General features: G+C 41.1%; 1 protein-coding gene across 2 annotated transcripts in view; it reads left to right on the top strand.

Moving 5' to 3' along the window:
- LOC107374609 (astrotactin-2) overlaps positions 1-14,620 on the top strand; it is a 548,261-nt gene that overhangs the window by 127,208 nt on the left and 406,433 nt on the right. For both annotated transcript variants that reach the window (XM_070552342.1, XM_054744913.2), the window contains exon 3: positions 12,396-12,825. In XM_070552342.1, coding sequence (XP_070408443.1) covers positions 12,396-12,825 — 430 coding nt within the window. The remainder of the gene's footprint in view (positions 1-12,395; positions 12,826-14,620) is intronic.

Genomic DNA, 14,620 nt, shown 5'->3' with positions numbered 1-14,620 from the left:
GGTGATATCCAGCCACGCCCGGTGAGTGATACACTCCCGGGTCTGGGTGTAGCTGGTGATTTTCAGGTCACAGGGCTCTACCTGGACTGGTTTCCCGAGTGACCGCATGGTGTCAGACACGCGATGGAACAGCGTGGAGCACATCAGGGTGATTTCTGAGCCGGTATCCAGCAGAGCATCAACCTGTATGCATCCACCTACGTTGGTGCTACAGTACAAACGGCGAGCATGATCATGGTTTGTTAAGTCACCAAGGAACTTCAGAAATTTAGTATCAGGTTTCTCTGGGGGGTAGATTTCAGGAGACTCCTGTGATCTACCAGTAGTGTTCCCCCAGCTGATCAGGTAGGTCCTGGCCACGCTGGGAGGTTGAGCCACGCCTAGTCATGCGGACGTTGGCTCTGGGTCTGGCTTCTTAGAAGCGGACTTTGGTGCAGGGGTCTCATCTGCAGATCTCAGCTGTTCCTTCTGTTTAGCTAGGAACTGCTGAAGCATCTCCTGGAGGTCGGCTTTGGTCAAGTACTCACCTGCGGACTTGTGTTCGGGACCTACCTGTGGGCGGCGCTCCTTAAACCTTCCACTGTTCCGACCAGCTTGCCGTTGGTTTTGGTTGGGCCACTTCCTGTCTGATTGTCCAGACCTAGGCAGCCAATCAGCACCCCCCTTCCCCTGTTGAGGAGATTGGGACTGCTCTCGCGGTTTAGCAGGTCTAGGTTTAGCAGATTTTGGCTTAGTGGGTGGAGCTTCTGTGCCTTCAAGCTCCAAACGCGGCTCGGCGTCGGGAGCTAGGTGCATGACGCGGTGATGTGCGTCAGGCTTTTGGGGCTTTCCGCCGGCTTCCCAAGCCTGTTGAGCGTATCTCCTAATCTCCTGAGTTGTCAGTTTTTTCATCCGACAATACATTGAGACTTCGGATCGAACACACTCGTGCAGGTTGTGAATGAACAGGGATCTGAAGGCAGGGTCTTCCTCGAGCCCAGGGCCGTTTCGACCTTGGAAATAAGCACTTTTGAGTCTGCGATAATACTCTCTGGGGGGTTCGTTCCTCCCGTGTTTGATGGAGAAGGCCCCCATTGTAGCTGACGCAGAGTCTGCATAAGTGGCGTATTCATCCCTCAACGCTCGGCAGAGCGAGGAGTACCGATCTCGAATGTCAGGTGGTAGAGTTTCCATGAAACCGTGCACCGTTCTAGATGTGGTTTTCCAAATTAGCTTGAGCTTTTCCCTTGAAGAGGGTGCTGGAAGATCAAGCAGACAACGTTCTATCTCCCTGAGATAATCGTCGACGTTGGATTCATTGGTGTTAGGATCAAAGCGTTCTATGTCTTTAGCTAGCGATTCAATTTGACGTACACGGAGCCCTGACTCACGGTACGGCGCGTCATCCTCTGACTCTGACCCACGGTCTGTCTCAGAGGGCGCTGGATATCGCTGGTGTGCTCTGGGCTCCCAATGTTGACTCCTGGGGCCCAAATCGGGGTCTGGCATGCTGTGGCGGGCTGCTGGCACGTCACGTGGGTGTCTTGGGAGGTCCTCCTCCCGGGGCACGTCTGCGAGGTGCAGCCTGCGTCTTTCAACTGGGGCTTCTGCGTAATACGCTCTGTCCGGGTACGGACTGGCGTATGATGCTTTGTCCTGCAGCTGGTTGCTGGCATGCCGAATACCGGAGTAGCTAGGATGGGTGGATGGTTGAGGTGCAGCTTGGGGTGCATAACCCCAATCGGCACCTTGCACCCTTTGTGGACTGGGGGAGCGGTCTAAATAGAGGTGCCGCTCAGCTGGTCGACTTCTCACTGATTGAGAAGTCCGTGAAGATGAGGGTGGTGGTCCAACCTGGGGTTCGAGGGCGAATTGCCCTCGGCCCCTAGATGGTCCTGAATGCCCTATAGTGTGTGTAGGGAACGGGGCCGAAGGTTGGGACAGATGAGCTTCATCTCTCCCCTGCGGCGTGCGTCCGTCCAGAGAGTCATGGTGTTTCCCCCCTTCCCACTGTCTGTTGTCATCAGCAGAGGGGGGCGGGGTCTCCTCCCCATCTTCCCCAGAATCGGTGCGGGTGTCGTCTTCCTCGATCAGCCTTCCATTTCGCTGTTTTTCAGCTAGCATACTCTGGAGGTTCATGATCTCTCTATCATGTTGGAGTCCTCTCTGATAGAGGATCAGGGCTAACTTAGCTAAGTGAACCTGGATTGGTTTTGTACCATCCGGGTTTTCTATTTGATCGATTACAGCTTCTAGCTCGACGCTACGCTGTTCTTCAGTGAAATCCCTAGAAGGGTAGTCGGGTTCTCGAGCAACCGCGACCAGTTTGGACAATATTTGTCCAGAAAGTAGGCCAGGTTCATAGTCGTGGGCCGCAGCGCCACCTGGTTGCTGGGAGTTGGTCAGTTCACTACTCTGTCCCTCCATTTTAACAACCGAACCAAAAATAGCCTAGTAGAGCTTCTGCAGATAGCTCAAGCTGCACCTTTTGGGCAGCAACTGCTAGCTTTGTAGCAGAAAAACACTAAATTAACCTTTGTGCGCACAGGTTTTAGCGTTTTAAGATTGCACGGAATGCCGTGACTAACGCCTAAAATACTATTCCTTTCAGTATTTTAGCAAAAGCTGGTGCGTTGCCGTAGCAACGTCTTACAACACTTGCAGTGTTAAATATGCTAGTTATTCCTTCAGAATATTAGCAAACAAGGTGTTATCAGTCTTTGAGTGAAGGTTTCAGTTAGTTATAATAGCCACTGTGAGTTAAAGTCACTAAATTAGCAGTTAATTTTAGCCTAAAAGGGTTAGTCAGAATTACTTACACGCTGCACCTTTAATGAGGAACTGAATTTTAACCTAAAAGGTTAGCCAGAATTAATTACACGTTGCACCTTTAAGGAAAAACTGAATTTTAACCTAAAAGGTTAGCCAGAATTAATTACACGTTGCACCTTTAAGGAAAAGCTGAATTTTAACCTAAAAGGTTAGCCAGAATTAATTACACGTTGCACCTTTAAGGAAAAACTGAATTTTTAACCTAAAAGGTCAACCAGAATTAATTTACACGTTGCACCTTTAAAGAAGCACTGAGTTACTGGTGAGAGTTCGATGCAGCTTCCTGCTCAGCGAAATCAGCGCCACTCTGTTGCTGGTTCAAGGCTGAACAACGGATTATTTTTAATTCAAGCTCTTTGGATTTATTTGTTTGTTTGTGCCGGATAGAAATCTCTGTGTATCCAAGCCTCACACGGCCGCACCAATAAAATGTTGGGGTTATTAGGAGCAAACAATTAGTAAGCTTCAACTTACTTTTGGATTCTTCAATAAATTCTGTAAATATGGGAATATTTACTGATTTATTAATTAATTAAGATATTCTTAGATATACGGGGCACCATTCCCCTTCAACCGGGGAAAAATTGAATTTTTAAACTCTTATCAGTCTTTCTTGAAGTTCGTAGAATCCTTGGAGCAGAGACTTCTCTTCGACACAACAAAGCTACTGGAGACGAAAATCTGAATTTTATAACGTTTAATTAACAATTTGTCAAATGAATAAACAGTGGCATAAATGAATAATAACCATGTGATATAATAAAAGGATGTATATTCAAAATAATGTTCAAGGTGTTTTGTGTGTATGTAGGATGTATGAATGGGGTCCTTTGTTCTCACAAAGGAGTAGTGTGTGTGCGTGTGTATGGATTCAAAATGGAGTCTTGAATACAAGATGGCTGACTCCTTTGTCTGGCTAAAGTGTGGGTGGCAACTTGCACTTTAACTTCCAAAGCACTTAGAATCAGTAGTAACTTAACCTTAAATCACTCAAAACATTTCAAAGGATCATGCAACAACACAAAAGATTAATCACGAGTTAATATCCCTAGTTTATCAGCCTGGCCATGGCCGAACATTTAAAGATACCAAACAATGATTAATAAGCAGTTTATTCTTTCAAAATGACCCGAAGGACGAATTTGGAACGAAAGAGGAAAACACGAAGCTACTTTTTTTTAAGCAATAGCGCGGTTTTATTGCTTATTCTGGACTATAGAGGAAACGGGAGAAGAAAAGAATGAGAGAAAAATGAGTTTTCTGATCACCAAAAGAGCGAGGCGTCCCTCCCCCTTTTGATTTGACGGTTCTCCGTGTTTCTCCGCAGTTTTCAGCGTCATCCGCCGGTTTGATGCTTTCTCCGTTGTTTGGCTCCACGAGTGTTTCTCCACGGCTGGACACAAAGAAAACGAAGTTCCTTTTGGGCTGAGTTTGACAACTTACAGCGTTTCTGAGAGCTGGATGGAGTTGTTGTTTCCCTCCGCTGGTTCTGTGTCCTCAAACATCAGCTGGAGGGGAGCAGAAACGAGCAGATCAGCGGTCCCGTGGGCTCAACTTGGCTCTTAGAGCTTCCGCGTGCTCAAAGAAGTCGGAGCGTTCGACAAGCGTGTCCTCACCGCCAGGTATCCTGGGCAAAAGAACGAGGATTCTTTGTCTCTGCTGAAGATTTATGGTCTTAGTTCGCGGGAAAAGCTCCACGGCTTCCCGCACATGCGCAGAACGTGTTTCTGGTACTAGGCGGTGACGTCATCACAATGCTTCCGTGTGCAAAGCATCATGGGAAATGAAGTTTCTTGGCGCTGATGTGATTATTTGCTTTTCAGAGCAATTTAAGCACAGTCATTTTGGAGAAAATCACTGCATAGTAATTTCCTCATGAGGTCAGACCCTCAACACTGGTATCAGGCACACACGGTTTCGTTTGAGATGAGTTACTAGAGTGGAAACATTTACTAGAGGCGAATGCTGTTATTTGTGCTGCGGCTTGTACTTGGACAGAAAGGATGGATAGCAGATGCTAGGCCACATGCCACTTTAGCTTCCTGCTGGGAGAGATAGAGGGACAAAGAAGCAAATATAGCACCGATAGGAGGGAAGGTAAGAAAGTATGATCGCTTGACATAAAAGATAGTGACAGAAAACGTTAACGTAAGAGAATAAGGATGTTTTCTTTACGCTTTGAAGGTCTGATACACAGTGGCATGAACACAGAAACAGCCCATTAAAAGCCTCCCTAGTGCAGCACCTGACCTCTGATTTGGTTGTGCATGCATGCATGAGAACGCAATGCTTCCTGGTTCATCTTCTATGTCTTATTTGCGATAATGAAAACTGTTATTTCCATTTGTGTTTGATGATTTCACAGATGAATACCAGCTAAGCATGAACACATTTCCTCTGAGTTTTTACTCGAGTATTCTCCAGAGACTGCTGTAGTACTTTCTGTCTTTGCAGCACTTTTTGGGTGCAGAGACGGTGTCCAAACCAAGGAAGAGTGTTGTTTCAAACTGGTGTTGCTGCATAAATAAGCTTATTTACTACAGTGATATGTAGGAAACATGCATCATCCGTGAGGTTTGATGTTTGTGTATTAATACATGCAAGACAGTCTCTGGTTGCTTCTTCTATTTTAAAATAATTTAGAAAAAAAAAACATTTAGCAAGCTAGCGAAAATCACCGTTCTAGACAGACCAATTTTCAGTCCAAATGTGTGGTTCACTGAAACATTTTTTTTAAGATTATTTCTGATTATAATTGGTCTGTTTTTCATGCAGGCTGAACATGAACATAGCCTCCTACATCTATCTCCTGCATTAGTTTCTGATTGAAACTAGATGGTGAAACTTTAGGATTTGAAAATCCTGACAGGTCTACATCACACTGCAAATTTGCATTTATGGACTCACCCATCTTGGCTCACAACGGTGATATCCAAATATCAGGAAATAAGACTCCAAATCCTGTTGTCTGAAGCTACTTTCTCCTCCAACTGACTCATATCCTGAAACAGGACCATCTAAGCAGGTGCACAATGCTTCTAGCCCAGTACACACTGGGATATGCTCCAGCTCCCACGCAACTCTCATCGAGATGAGGCAGGAAATCAGTGGGTTTCTAAACATCAAAGTCGTGAAGTTACCTGAGTGTCGTTTTTTAAAGTCAAAGATGCAGCACAAGTTGACATTATTGCGTAAAAATAATTTGTCTCAAAACTGTCATTCATCATTTATTCCCGTTTTTTATTATTCTCATCGGTGCTCACATTTATTTTATAAAGAATGTGTTGAGGCATCCTCTGTTGTAAATTTAATTTTTGTAGGAAACGGCCAAGGAAATCTGACTCATCTGAGAAATCCGTCATTATTGATCTATTTCTGTCCTCAACAAAAACAAGTAAATAAATACATACATAATAAAAACAGCAGCATCTTAACCTGAATCCCACAAATCCTTAAAGATCAACCAATAAAATGCAATTGCATTTGTGAAAATTTGACTATAAAGTTATTCAAATGAGATAAATGGGGTTTAAATATTATGCAAATGAGGACAATTGATCAAACTTAGAAGTAAAGTAATACCAACAAATAAAAGGCTATAATTCTGTGTATTTTCCAAGCACAAAAGCCAACACGTGCCATTACAAATGCAAGTGCTTTGGATGCAACATAAAACTTAATATGTTGCAGTTATCATTTTAAAAAATAAGGTTTTCCAGGAAATTACCCTGGAAATGGCTTATGCTAATTATCTTTTATCTCTGCAGTATGGATCAGAGCAAGTCACAATTTCTGTCATTACTTTTTAAAGACTCACAACTGAATTCAAACTCATTTTTCCTCAGCATGTCATGGCCAATTTAAAGTGAAAATCCCAACAGTACTGCATCCAACAGATATGTGCCGTTTTCGTGAGGTCTCTCTGGGGGACAGGCTACAGTAGATCATTGATTTAGTGAATTTATTCTAAATTAACTTCACTCAAGCTTATTGATCAAGTCTAATGAATATTAGCTCCAGTGGTCTCAAGCCTTCTGGCGTCCTTGCACTCCTGGGGAATATATATATATATATATATATATATATATATATATATATATATATATATATATATATATAATTTATTTAACTAGAGTTGCAATTTTATGCACATATGCTAAGAGTCATTGCAATTATTATATTTCAACTTGTTTGGAATGTTAAATTTAGGAAGATTTGAGAAACAGACAGGTTAACTGTAGAAATGACACAATAGCACTTTTTGGGAAACAATTTGCTGAAGCTGCAGTGAAACACAAGGGAATAGAAAATTTAAGATTTATGAAAAGGGAATGCAAACAAATATCAAGAAGTGCACAAAACAAAAGAAGAGGGTTTTGGTGCACTCTCCTCACATCAAGTCACTTTGGACTGAAGGAGCGGGAATTTGTCGGGTCTGCAGATGAACAGAAATCTCCCCTTTCCCTCGTGGCTACATCTGCCACTGTGAAATGATGTGGCTGTTGTACCGAAGAGACAAGGAAATATGTGATCATACATGAAGGAGAATGAAGATTGAGAGATGAGCAGTAAGTGGAAGAGAAGGAAGCACGAGAACAACAAAAAGTGCAGGAAAATCCACTAAAATAATACAGGAAATGAGATTTCAGTAGAACAAATAAAAAAAGGTTAAACAAATGCTGCACTAATTATGGGGGGCACTAATGCTACAGAGAAAATATCTGATATGAGAAGACAAAAGTTCAAGTGAGTATAATTGGATTTTATAGTAGAGTAGCTGCACCACAATCTGTTTTTTTTGTCCTGCAATTTACTAAGTCTTTATATTTTAATTTTAATTTATCTCAGGTCATGGTGGACACAGTCTTCACAAGTTGTAATGGGGACGAATATTCTGCTGCTGAAATGAAGAAACAATGAAAGAAAAACAAGTTAATTAGATAGTGTCCAAAAATAAATGTTAAATGGCCTGGTAGGGTTCAACAACCCCCCAAGGTGCTTTACAACTCAATCAGTCATTCACCCATTCACACACACATTCACATGCTGTTGGGGATAAGCTACGATGTAGCCACAGCTGGCCTGGGGCGCACTGATTGAGGTAAGGCCTCCCGAACACTGGTGACACCGGTCCCTTTAAAGTGTCTGGCCCAAGGACACAACAGCATCATTCTCTGGTCGGAGCCGGGATCAAACCTGCAACCTTCCGATAACGGTGAAACCCATTCTACCTCCTGAGCTACTGCTGTCCTTTTAACAAGAGTACAAGAGTTTAAGAGTTCTAGTGGCATACATAAAGGGTTAAAAAGTCACCTTCTGGTTCCAAAGCATCATGTCATTCCTTGAGTTAGAGAAGATAAGCTTTGTAGTGAAGGGTGCTTATGGGAAGTTTAGTCGCACATGGGGTCTCTACCTGAACGATTGTGAGTCCCTGAATGTTGTGAAGACCGCCCAAACCCCCACCCGTCCTTTTTTATTTGCTTGTTTTCATTTCTTCTTGACCAGTACAACACCCACGTACATCCAGGATTTTTCAAAATAAAGTCATGTGGAGATATCTAGTTGTGTAACTAATAAAAAAGAAGTACCTCCTGAGCTGAGGTAAACTGGATGTAATGTTCTGTTATTAACAACAAAACAAACACCAAAAAAAAACAAAAAAAAAAACGAGATTTTAGATGAACAGATTGTCTGGTTGGTTGTATTTTTAAAATTCTCACAATAAAAAAAGAAGTAAAAGAAAAGTCTCTTTCATTTGGACTGTTAGAGGTACAGTGGTCCCTCGTTTATTGCGAAGGTTATGTTCTACACAAGGCGAAATCCGCAAAGTAGCCAGCTTTATTTTTTACAATTGTTATAGATGTTTTAATGCTGTAAAATCCCTAACTACACACTTATACACTTTTCTCAGACAGGCATTAACATTTACACACTTTTCTGTCTTGTTTAAACACTCTCGGTTTGCTGTATTACCAGCTACAGACACAGCACCAATCCACCTATTGATCTCCGGCTCCATCTTTCCCTCACACAAGACAGCAAGACACATAACCCTCTCAGGCTCAAAATTAATTTTGATAAAAGGATGATCAACTAATTCCTTCAGGGGTACTTCTGAGTTAAAAAATGCTCATGAAATACATATGTGGAGTAACCAGGTAGGTGGGTTTTAACGTTGTAAATCTGCAACGCCTGCCACCAGAGGGTTAAACATTTCCTCCCTTGTCCCTGACCTGGAGGGCATTCTACTCTTTTCCATTGGTTGGACAAACTCCCACATACCCTCCAGGAGCCTGGTAAGGGGATAGAGCTGGTCTGATGTTCCACAGTCATGATTAAAACCACATTGTCCCTCCAGAGTGATGATTCCGTTCAATGATTTAGATCATGAACACAGCTGATTAGTTTGATTTAGTGATGAATAACTCCTGTAACAACTAATTAAGGCTGAGGAGACATTTCAACCGTTAGATTAAGGTGTTAAAAACATGAACGAGGAATGGAGTTTTGCTTTCGGTTTTACGTTAGTGAATTAATAATGGACTCTAGGGGGTGCTAAAAGAAAGCTAAAACTACCAAGTGTGCCTTTAAGTAGAACTCTCTGACAACACAAAGTTGCCTAAAATATCTCAAGACTACACCTTCACCTTCATATTCAAGAATAAAAGACAACTGGTTAAAGTAGAGGCATGAGGTAATGATCCGATAAAAAGAAGAGACTCAGCAAAAATGGCATCAGTGGGTGAGTTTTAAGACCTAAATGTTTTTGACCACATAGCGAAAAAAGATTTTGGTGAAATAAACATTAAGCAGACACCAAGTAAAATTGAGTTTTGTTTAAAAGGTTTTTGTCTCGTTACATCTGATGTAAAACAAACAATGCATTTCAGATAAAATAACATGGTGGTGGTAATGTGATGGTCAGGGGCTGCTTTGCTGCTTCAGGATCTGGACAACTTGCTTTAGTTAATGGAACCATGAAATTTGCTCTGTAACAGGACATCCTGAGGGAGAACGTCTGACCCTTGACCTTAACTTGCAGTTTCTGCTTGTAACTCCTTCAACATGGCTGGGTTTAACAGGTAGACAAAGAACAGTGAGCACCTCAGCAATGTGAGAGACACTGCTTGTTATTGCAATTGTTTGATGGCAGTTTTTAATAAATGGGTTGAATTGAGGTTTTTTTTCGTGTTAAATGAAATCATCATTTGAAAGCTACATTTGATGTTGACTGAGGTTATCATGGTCAGTATATAAATGTGTTTTCTGTTCTTAAACATTTAAATCTGTAATAAAAAGAAGCAAAAACAGAAGAGATCTAGAACAGGCCAAGTATTTTTCACAGCAGTATACAGTTTTGGCAGTCTGACGGTGTTTGGAATTTGGAAAACCCTTTTGAGTTTGGCTTTCCAGAAGCAATTTCACAGAAGTGGTGGTGTCTTCATTGCCCTGGGGAGAGTCGTCACTCTGGCAACCAAGCAGGCTGGTCTGGGTCTGACAGACAGACGTGGCAGGAACATGACTGCTTCTTTACATGCTTCAGTCAGTGGAGGAGAAGCATGTTGCTTTCTGTTACACCACCGTGTAATTCTGACACGGTAGCAATGCCACGACATGATTTTATTTTCCAAAAGTCAAAATCTTTTTTTTTTTTTTTTTTTTTTGGTGAGACTCTGCACATGATAGCTAAGATGTTTTATCCTTTACTCCTTCCTTCCTTCACTTTTCTGTAAGTGTTCTGCAGAGCCACACAATGCAAATCCATACTTGCAAAAAGAACAAAAAGCCAATATGCGCTTTTGGTGCTCTTCATGCACAACTAATACAGATATACAGAACACTGGGGGAGTTTAGGAAGTGGCGTTTCTGCAGGACCGCCAACCTACTGGAGATTAATGGACAAGTTTGTCCATCGCATGAGTCCTCTCTGAGCTGCCTCACCTTTCAGCATGTTTGATTTATGGATACCCAGCAGTGCATGAGCTATAATTTGAAAGAGGTTTGTTTTTCCTCATGAAGATGGAATTTTAAATGTTGTGATAAATGAACCCTTGCAATTTTTATTTATTATTCTGCCTTCATGGTGTGCGCACCAGTTAGTGTGTGCATGCACATATAGTCTCCCTGTGTTCATGTATCATTTTGCAAATATAGCTCCATTGTTAAATATGTACCTCCAGAAGTGCTGACGGTAGCTGTTTTCCCTCTAGTTTGACATTAAAATATATCACCGTTTGGTTGCCATGTCTTGCTAAATCCAATACTATGTCACACACACTGGATTGCATTGTGAAAAATCAAAGACTAAGCCATGCCCTTCCTCACGTTCCACCACTCCGTCTCTGCGTATGGATTTGCTTTAACCTCTAACCACAGTATGTGTGGCATGGTGTTTGATGTTTCTGTGATGGTCAGATATTGAATGAACCACGGAGAAATATGATGCTCCTTGGTGAATTACGGGACCAAGATTAGGGCTTAGGGAAGAAAAAAAGAAGGAGAAAGCAGACAAACGATGGTTGTTCACTGATGTGTGACACTCAAAAGCAAGAGCTCCAGATGCAGCAGTTACAGAGACAATTATTTCTGCCTGACTGTACTGTACTAGAAATAAAAACAATTTTGTGCAGCAAGGTGCAATCCCTTTTATAATTTAAAGCATTATATATAAAAACATTTCACACACAAGCATTGCTGACATATGGATTTATTTATTTTTATTTGATGCAGTAAGCCAGATCTTGCTGGTTTATATACATGTGCAAAAATGCTAAAGTATTTTTAAATTAAAAGTTTGAAATTAAATTTCATTATAATGCATTGCATAATGTATATCTATTTAAAAACAGAAACCAGAATACTTCATTGCTTGTAAAAATTACACATTGCTGTTACAAAAATTATGGCGAATTGATGATTTCACTGACTGTTTCAGTCAGCTGATTGAAAGTGTTTGTTTTATCTTTTTTGTCTCATTCTTTGTTGTGATGGCATGTTAGTTTTGTATGATTGCTATATAAACTGTGAGGTGCTTTGGTCAGCTCACATGCTGTTTTTAAATGCGCTTGACAAATAAACTGCAGATGATAATCTCATCTTGTTATATTATTCACGATGCACAGATACACAAAGATAAAGAGAAAACCTAATGAATGCATCGAGAGTTACGTAGAAATCAGTTACATGTACTTATGACACTGATTTTGGGAATTGTCATCAGTTAATGATAATTTTAAACAAAGTTTAGAATCTTAGTTGGATCACAAATATTTAGACTACCTTCAGAATATTGTCCATTTTAATGCAAGTGTAGAAGTCAAATTATGTAAATATAACTTTAAAAACAACAAAGTTAAAAAACAATTAAAAGTAATGAAACAATTGTCAAAACATTTCATATAACTTTTTTTTTGTATATATATATAAAGAGCATTCTGATATTCACTGCTGGCAAACAGCTCCCAGCATTTGGCAGCTCTGTGTTGCAGTAATTGAGTCAATAAAAGTAATTTAAATCACTGTAATGGTGTTTTCAAGTTCGGAATTTTGTCTTCCTTTCCTCACATACCTTTCCTTTTTTTCAGGGAGGACTTATTGCTCTCCTCCTCCTCATTCTCCTCTTCACCCTCGTCCTGTACACACGCCATAGATGGTGCAAGCGTCGTCGTATTCCACAAAAGAGCGCCAGTACTGAGGCCACCCATGAGATCCACTACATTCCCTCCGTCCTGCTTGGTCCGCAGGGTCGTGACAGCTACCGGGTCTCCCGAGGAACTCACCAACATGGCAGCTCTGTGATCGGAATGCCCATTCGCGAGACCCCAATTCTGGATGACTATGACTGCGATGAGGACGACGGAGGTGGACACTCACTTAACTCCACACCCAATCAACTCCATAACATGATCTGTGATGGGAAGGTCCTGGATGACTACGGTGTTAACGTTAGCATTGGCGGACACTCTGACATCATGTTCAAGGAAGATGACATTAAGCATAATTTTGAAAAACAAGGTAAGTCAGCTGAATATACATCAAACTTCCATCTTATAAGTACATTTCTAACTTGACCACTTTTATGGACAAAAAATGATTTCAATCATGTAATCATTGTCAGATGTTTTATTTCCCAGTTAATGGAAATTTAAGTTGCGTAGTAAAAGTTACCAATATACATATATATATATATATATATATATATATATATATATATATATATATATATATATATATATATATATATAATGCACTGAACTTATATAGCGCTTTTCTAGACAACCAAAGACACTTTCACACACTCTCACATTCACACACTGCTAGTGATGGTGAGCTACTTGTAGCCACAGCCACCCTGGGGCGGTCTGACAGAGGGGAGGCTGCCATTTGGCGCTGTCGGCCCCTCTGACCACCTCCAACACAGGCAAGTTGGGTGAAGTGTTTTGTCCAAGGACACAACAGCAGGATACCCCTGGCGGGAGCTGGAATCAGGCCCATGACCCTCCGATCATGAGGCAACTCGCAATACCTCCTGAGCTACTGCTGCCCCATATACTTTATATATATATATATATATATATATATATATATATATATATATATATATATATATATATATATATATATATAAGTTATGTGAAACACATTTGGATTGAGTGGATGGATTGAGTGTACCAATGAAAACTGTGGAATGGATTCAGCATAAAAGAGGGCCAAAATCAAACATGTTCTGGAAACGCCAAGCGGAGGAGGTGTGTTTTTAGGTAATTCTTAAAGACTGGCAGAGAAGGGGACAGCCTAACTGAGGGTGGCAACTGGTTCCAGAGTAACTGTGCTAGGACTGAGAAAGCCCGGTCCCCCCTTGTAAGTCAGATTTCAAGACCATTTTTATAATCCACAATTGGGATCTGAGTTGCGACGCGTTTGTGTGCATATATTAAGCCTCGATTGACTTTTCTTACTACCTGATCCTCTGATGGGACAGTTCATTTACTAAAGTTCCCCCACCTGTTATCACATGTGCTGTTTTTATTATCTAAAACACACCAATTGTTCCTATTTTATGTTGTTATAGTAGAATTTTTACTTTATGCCACCATTATCTCTTTTCCTCTGAGAGGCTGGGTGAACGATACGTTAAGATCCCTCTGCAACCTCTCGACTCCCATTGCCATTGACTTTGCAGCTCAAGTCATTTAGTTTGATGAAATATGTAAAGGTCAAGTGACAAGAGCAAAGTAATAGGCTGCTGTCAGATACTGAGATGCATGAATAGGTGAGATGTTAACCCTTTCTTTTAAAAAAATGCACAAAGTCACATCTAGTAGGTAAAGTGGCTTGAATGTTCTCAGCTAGTATTTTAAACTAATGTATACAATGAAATGCAAACATTTTGAGATATTCATAAATATTTGTTAACATCATATCGAACCCGTGGTGCTTCTCTGTCAAGTTGGGCTTAAATTATTGAAGGGTGCTGACTGAGTCGGAGGATGCCCTCGTTATTCATCCCTTGCTGAATAATGCATAAGGCTTGTTGAAATGCCCCCTTGATCCAGTAGTATTTATCACTGTACACAGCTAGATTTATTCTAACTGTTTAAGGCTGACTGTATTTTTATTTATGTATCTATTTTTGCTGAAAACAGGAAAATAGAATTTGTTTTGCAGTTGAATTTCAGACTAAGCTTGACATGAAGCAACGGCTTAATGTTTGGATCAGACCCAAAGCCAGAGAAGGTGATGATCTTGTTGCTAAGGAGAGGACCCAGACCCAGTAAGAGATGTTAAAGTGGAACAAAAAGTGAATAAG

Source organism: Nothobranchius furzeri, chromosome 6 (genome assembly GCF_043380555.1).
Source record: "Nothobranchius furzeri strain GRZ-AD chromosome 6, NfurGRZ-RIMD1, whole genome shotgun sequence".
Classification (NCBI taxonomy): Eukaryota; Metazoa; Chordata; class Actinopteri; order Cyprinodontiformes; family Nothobranchiidae; genus Nothobranchius; species Nothobranchius furzeri.
This window is presented reverse-complemented; position numbering and strand designations above follow the sequence as displayed.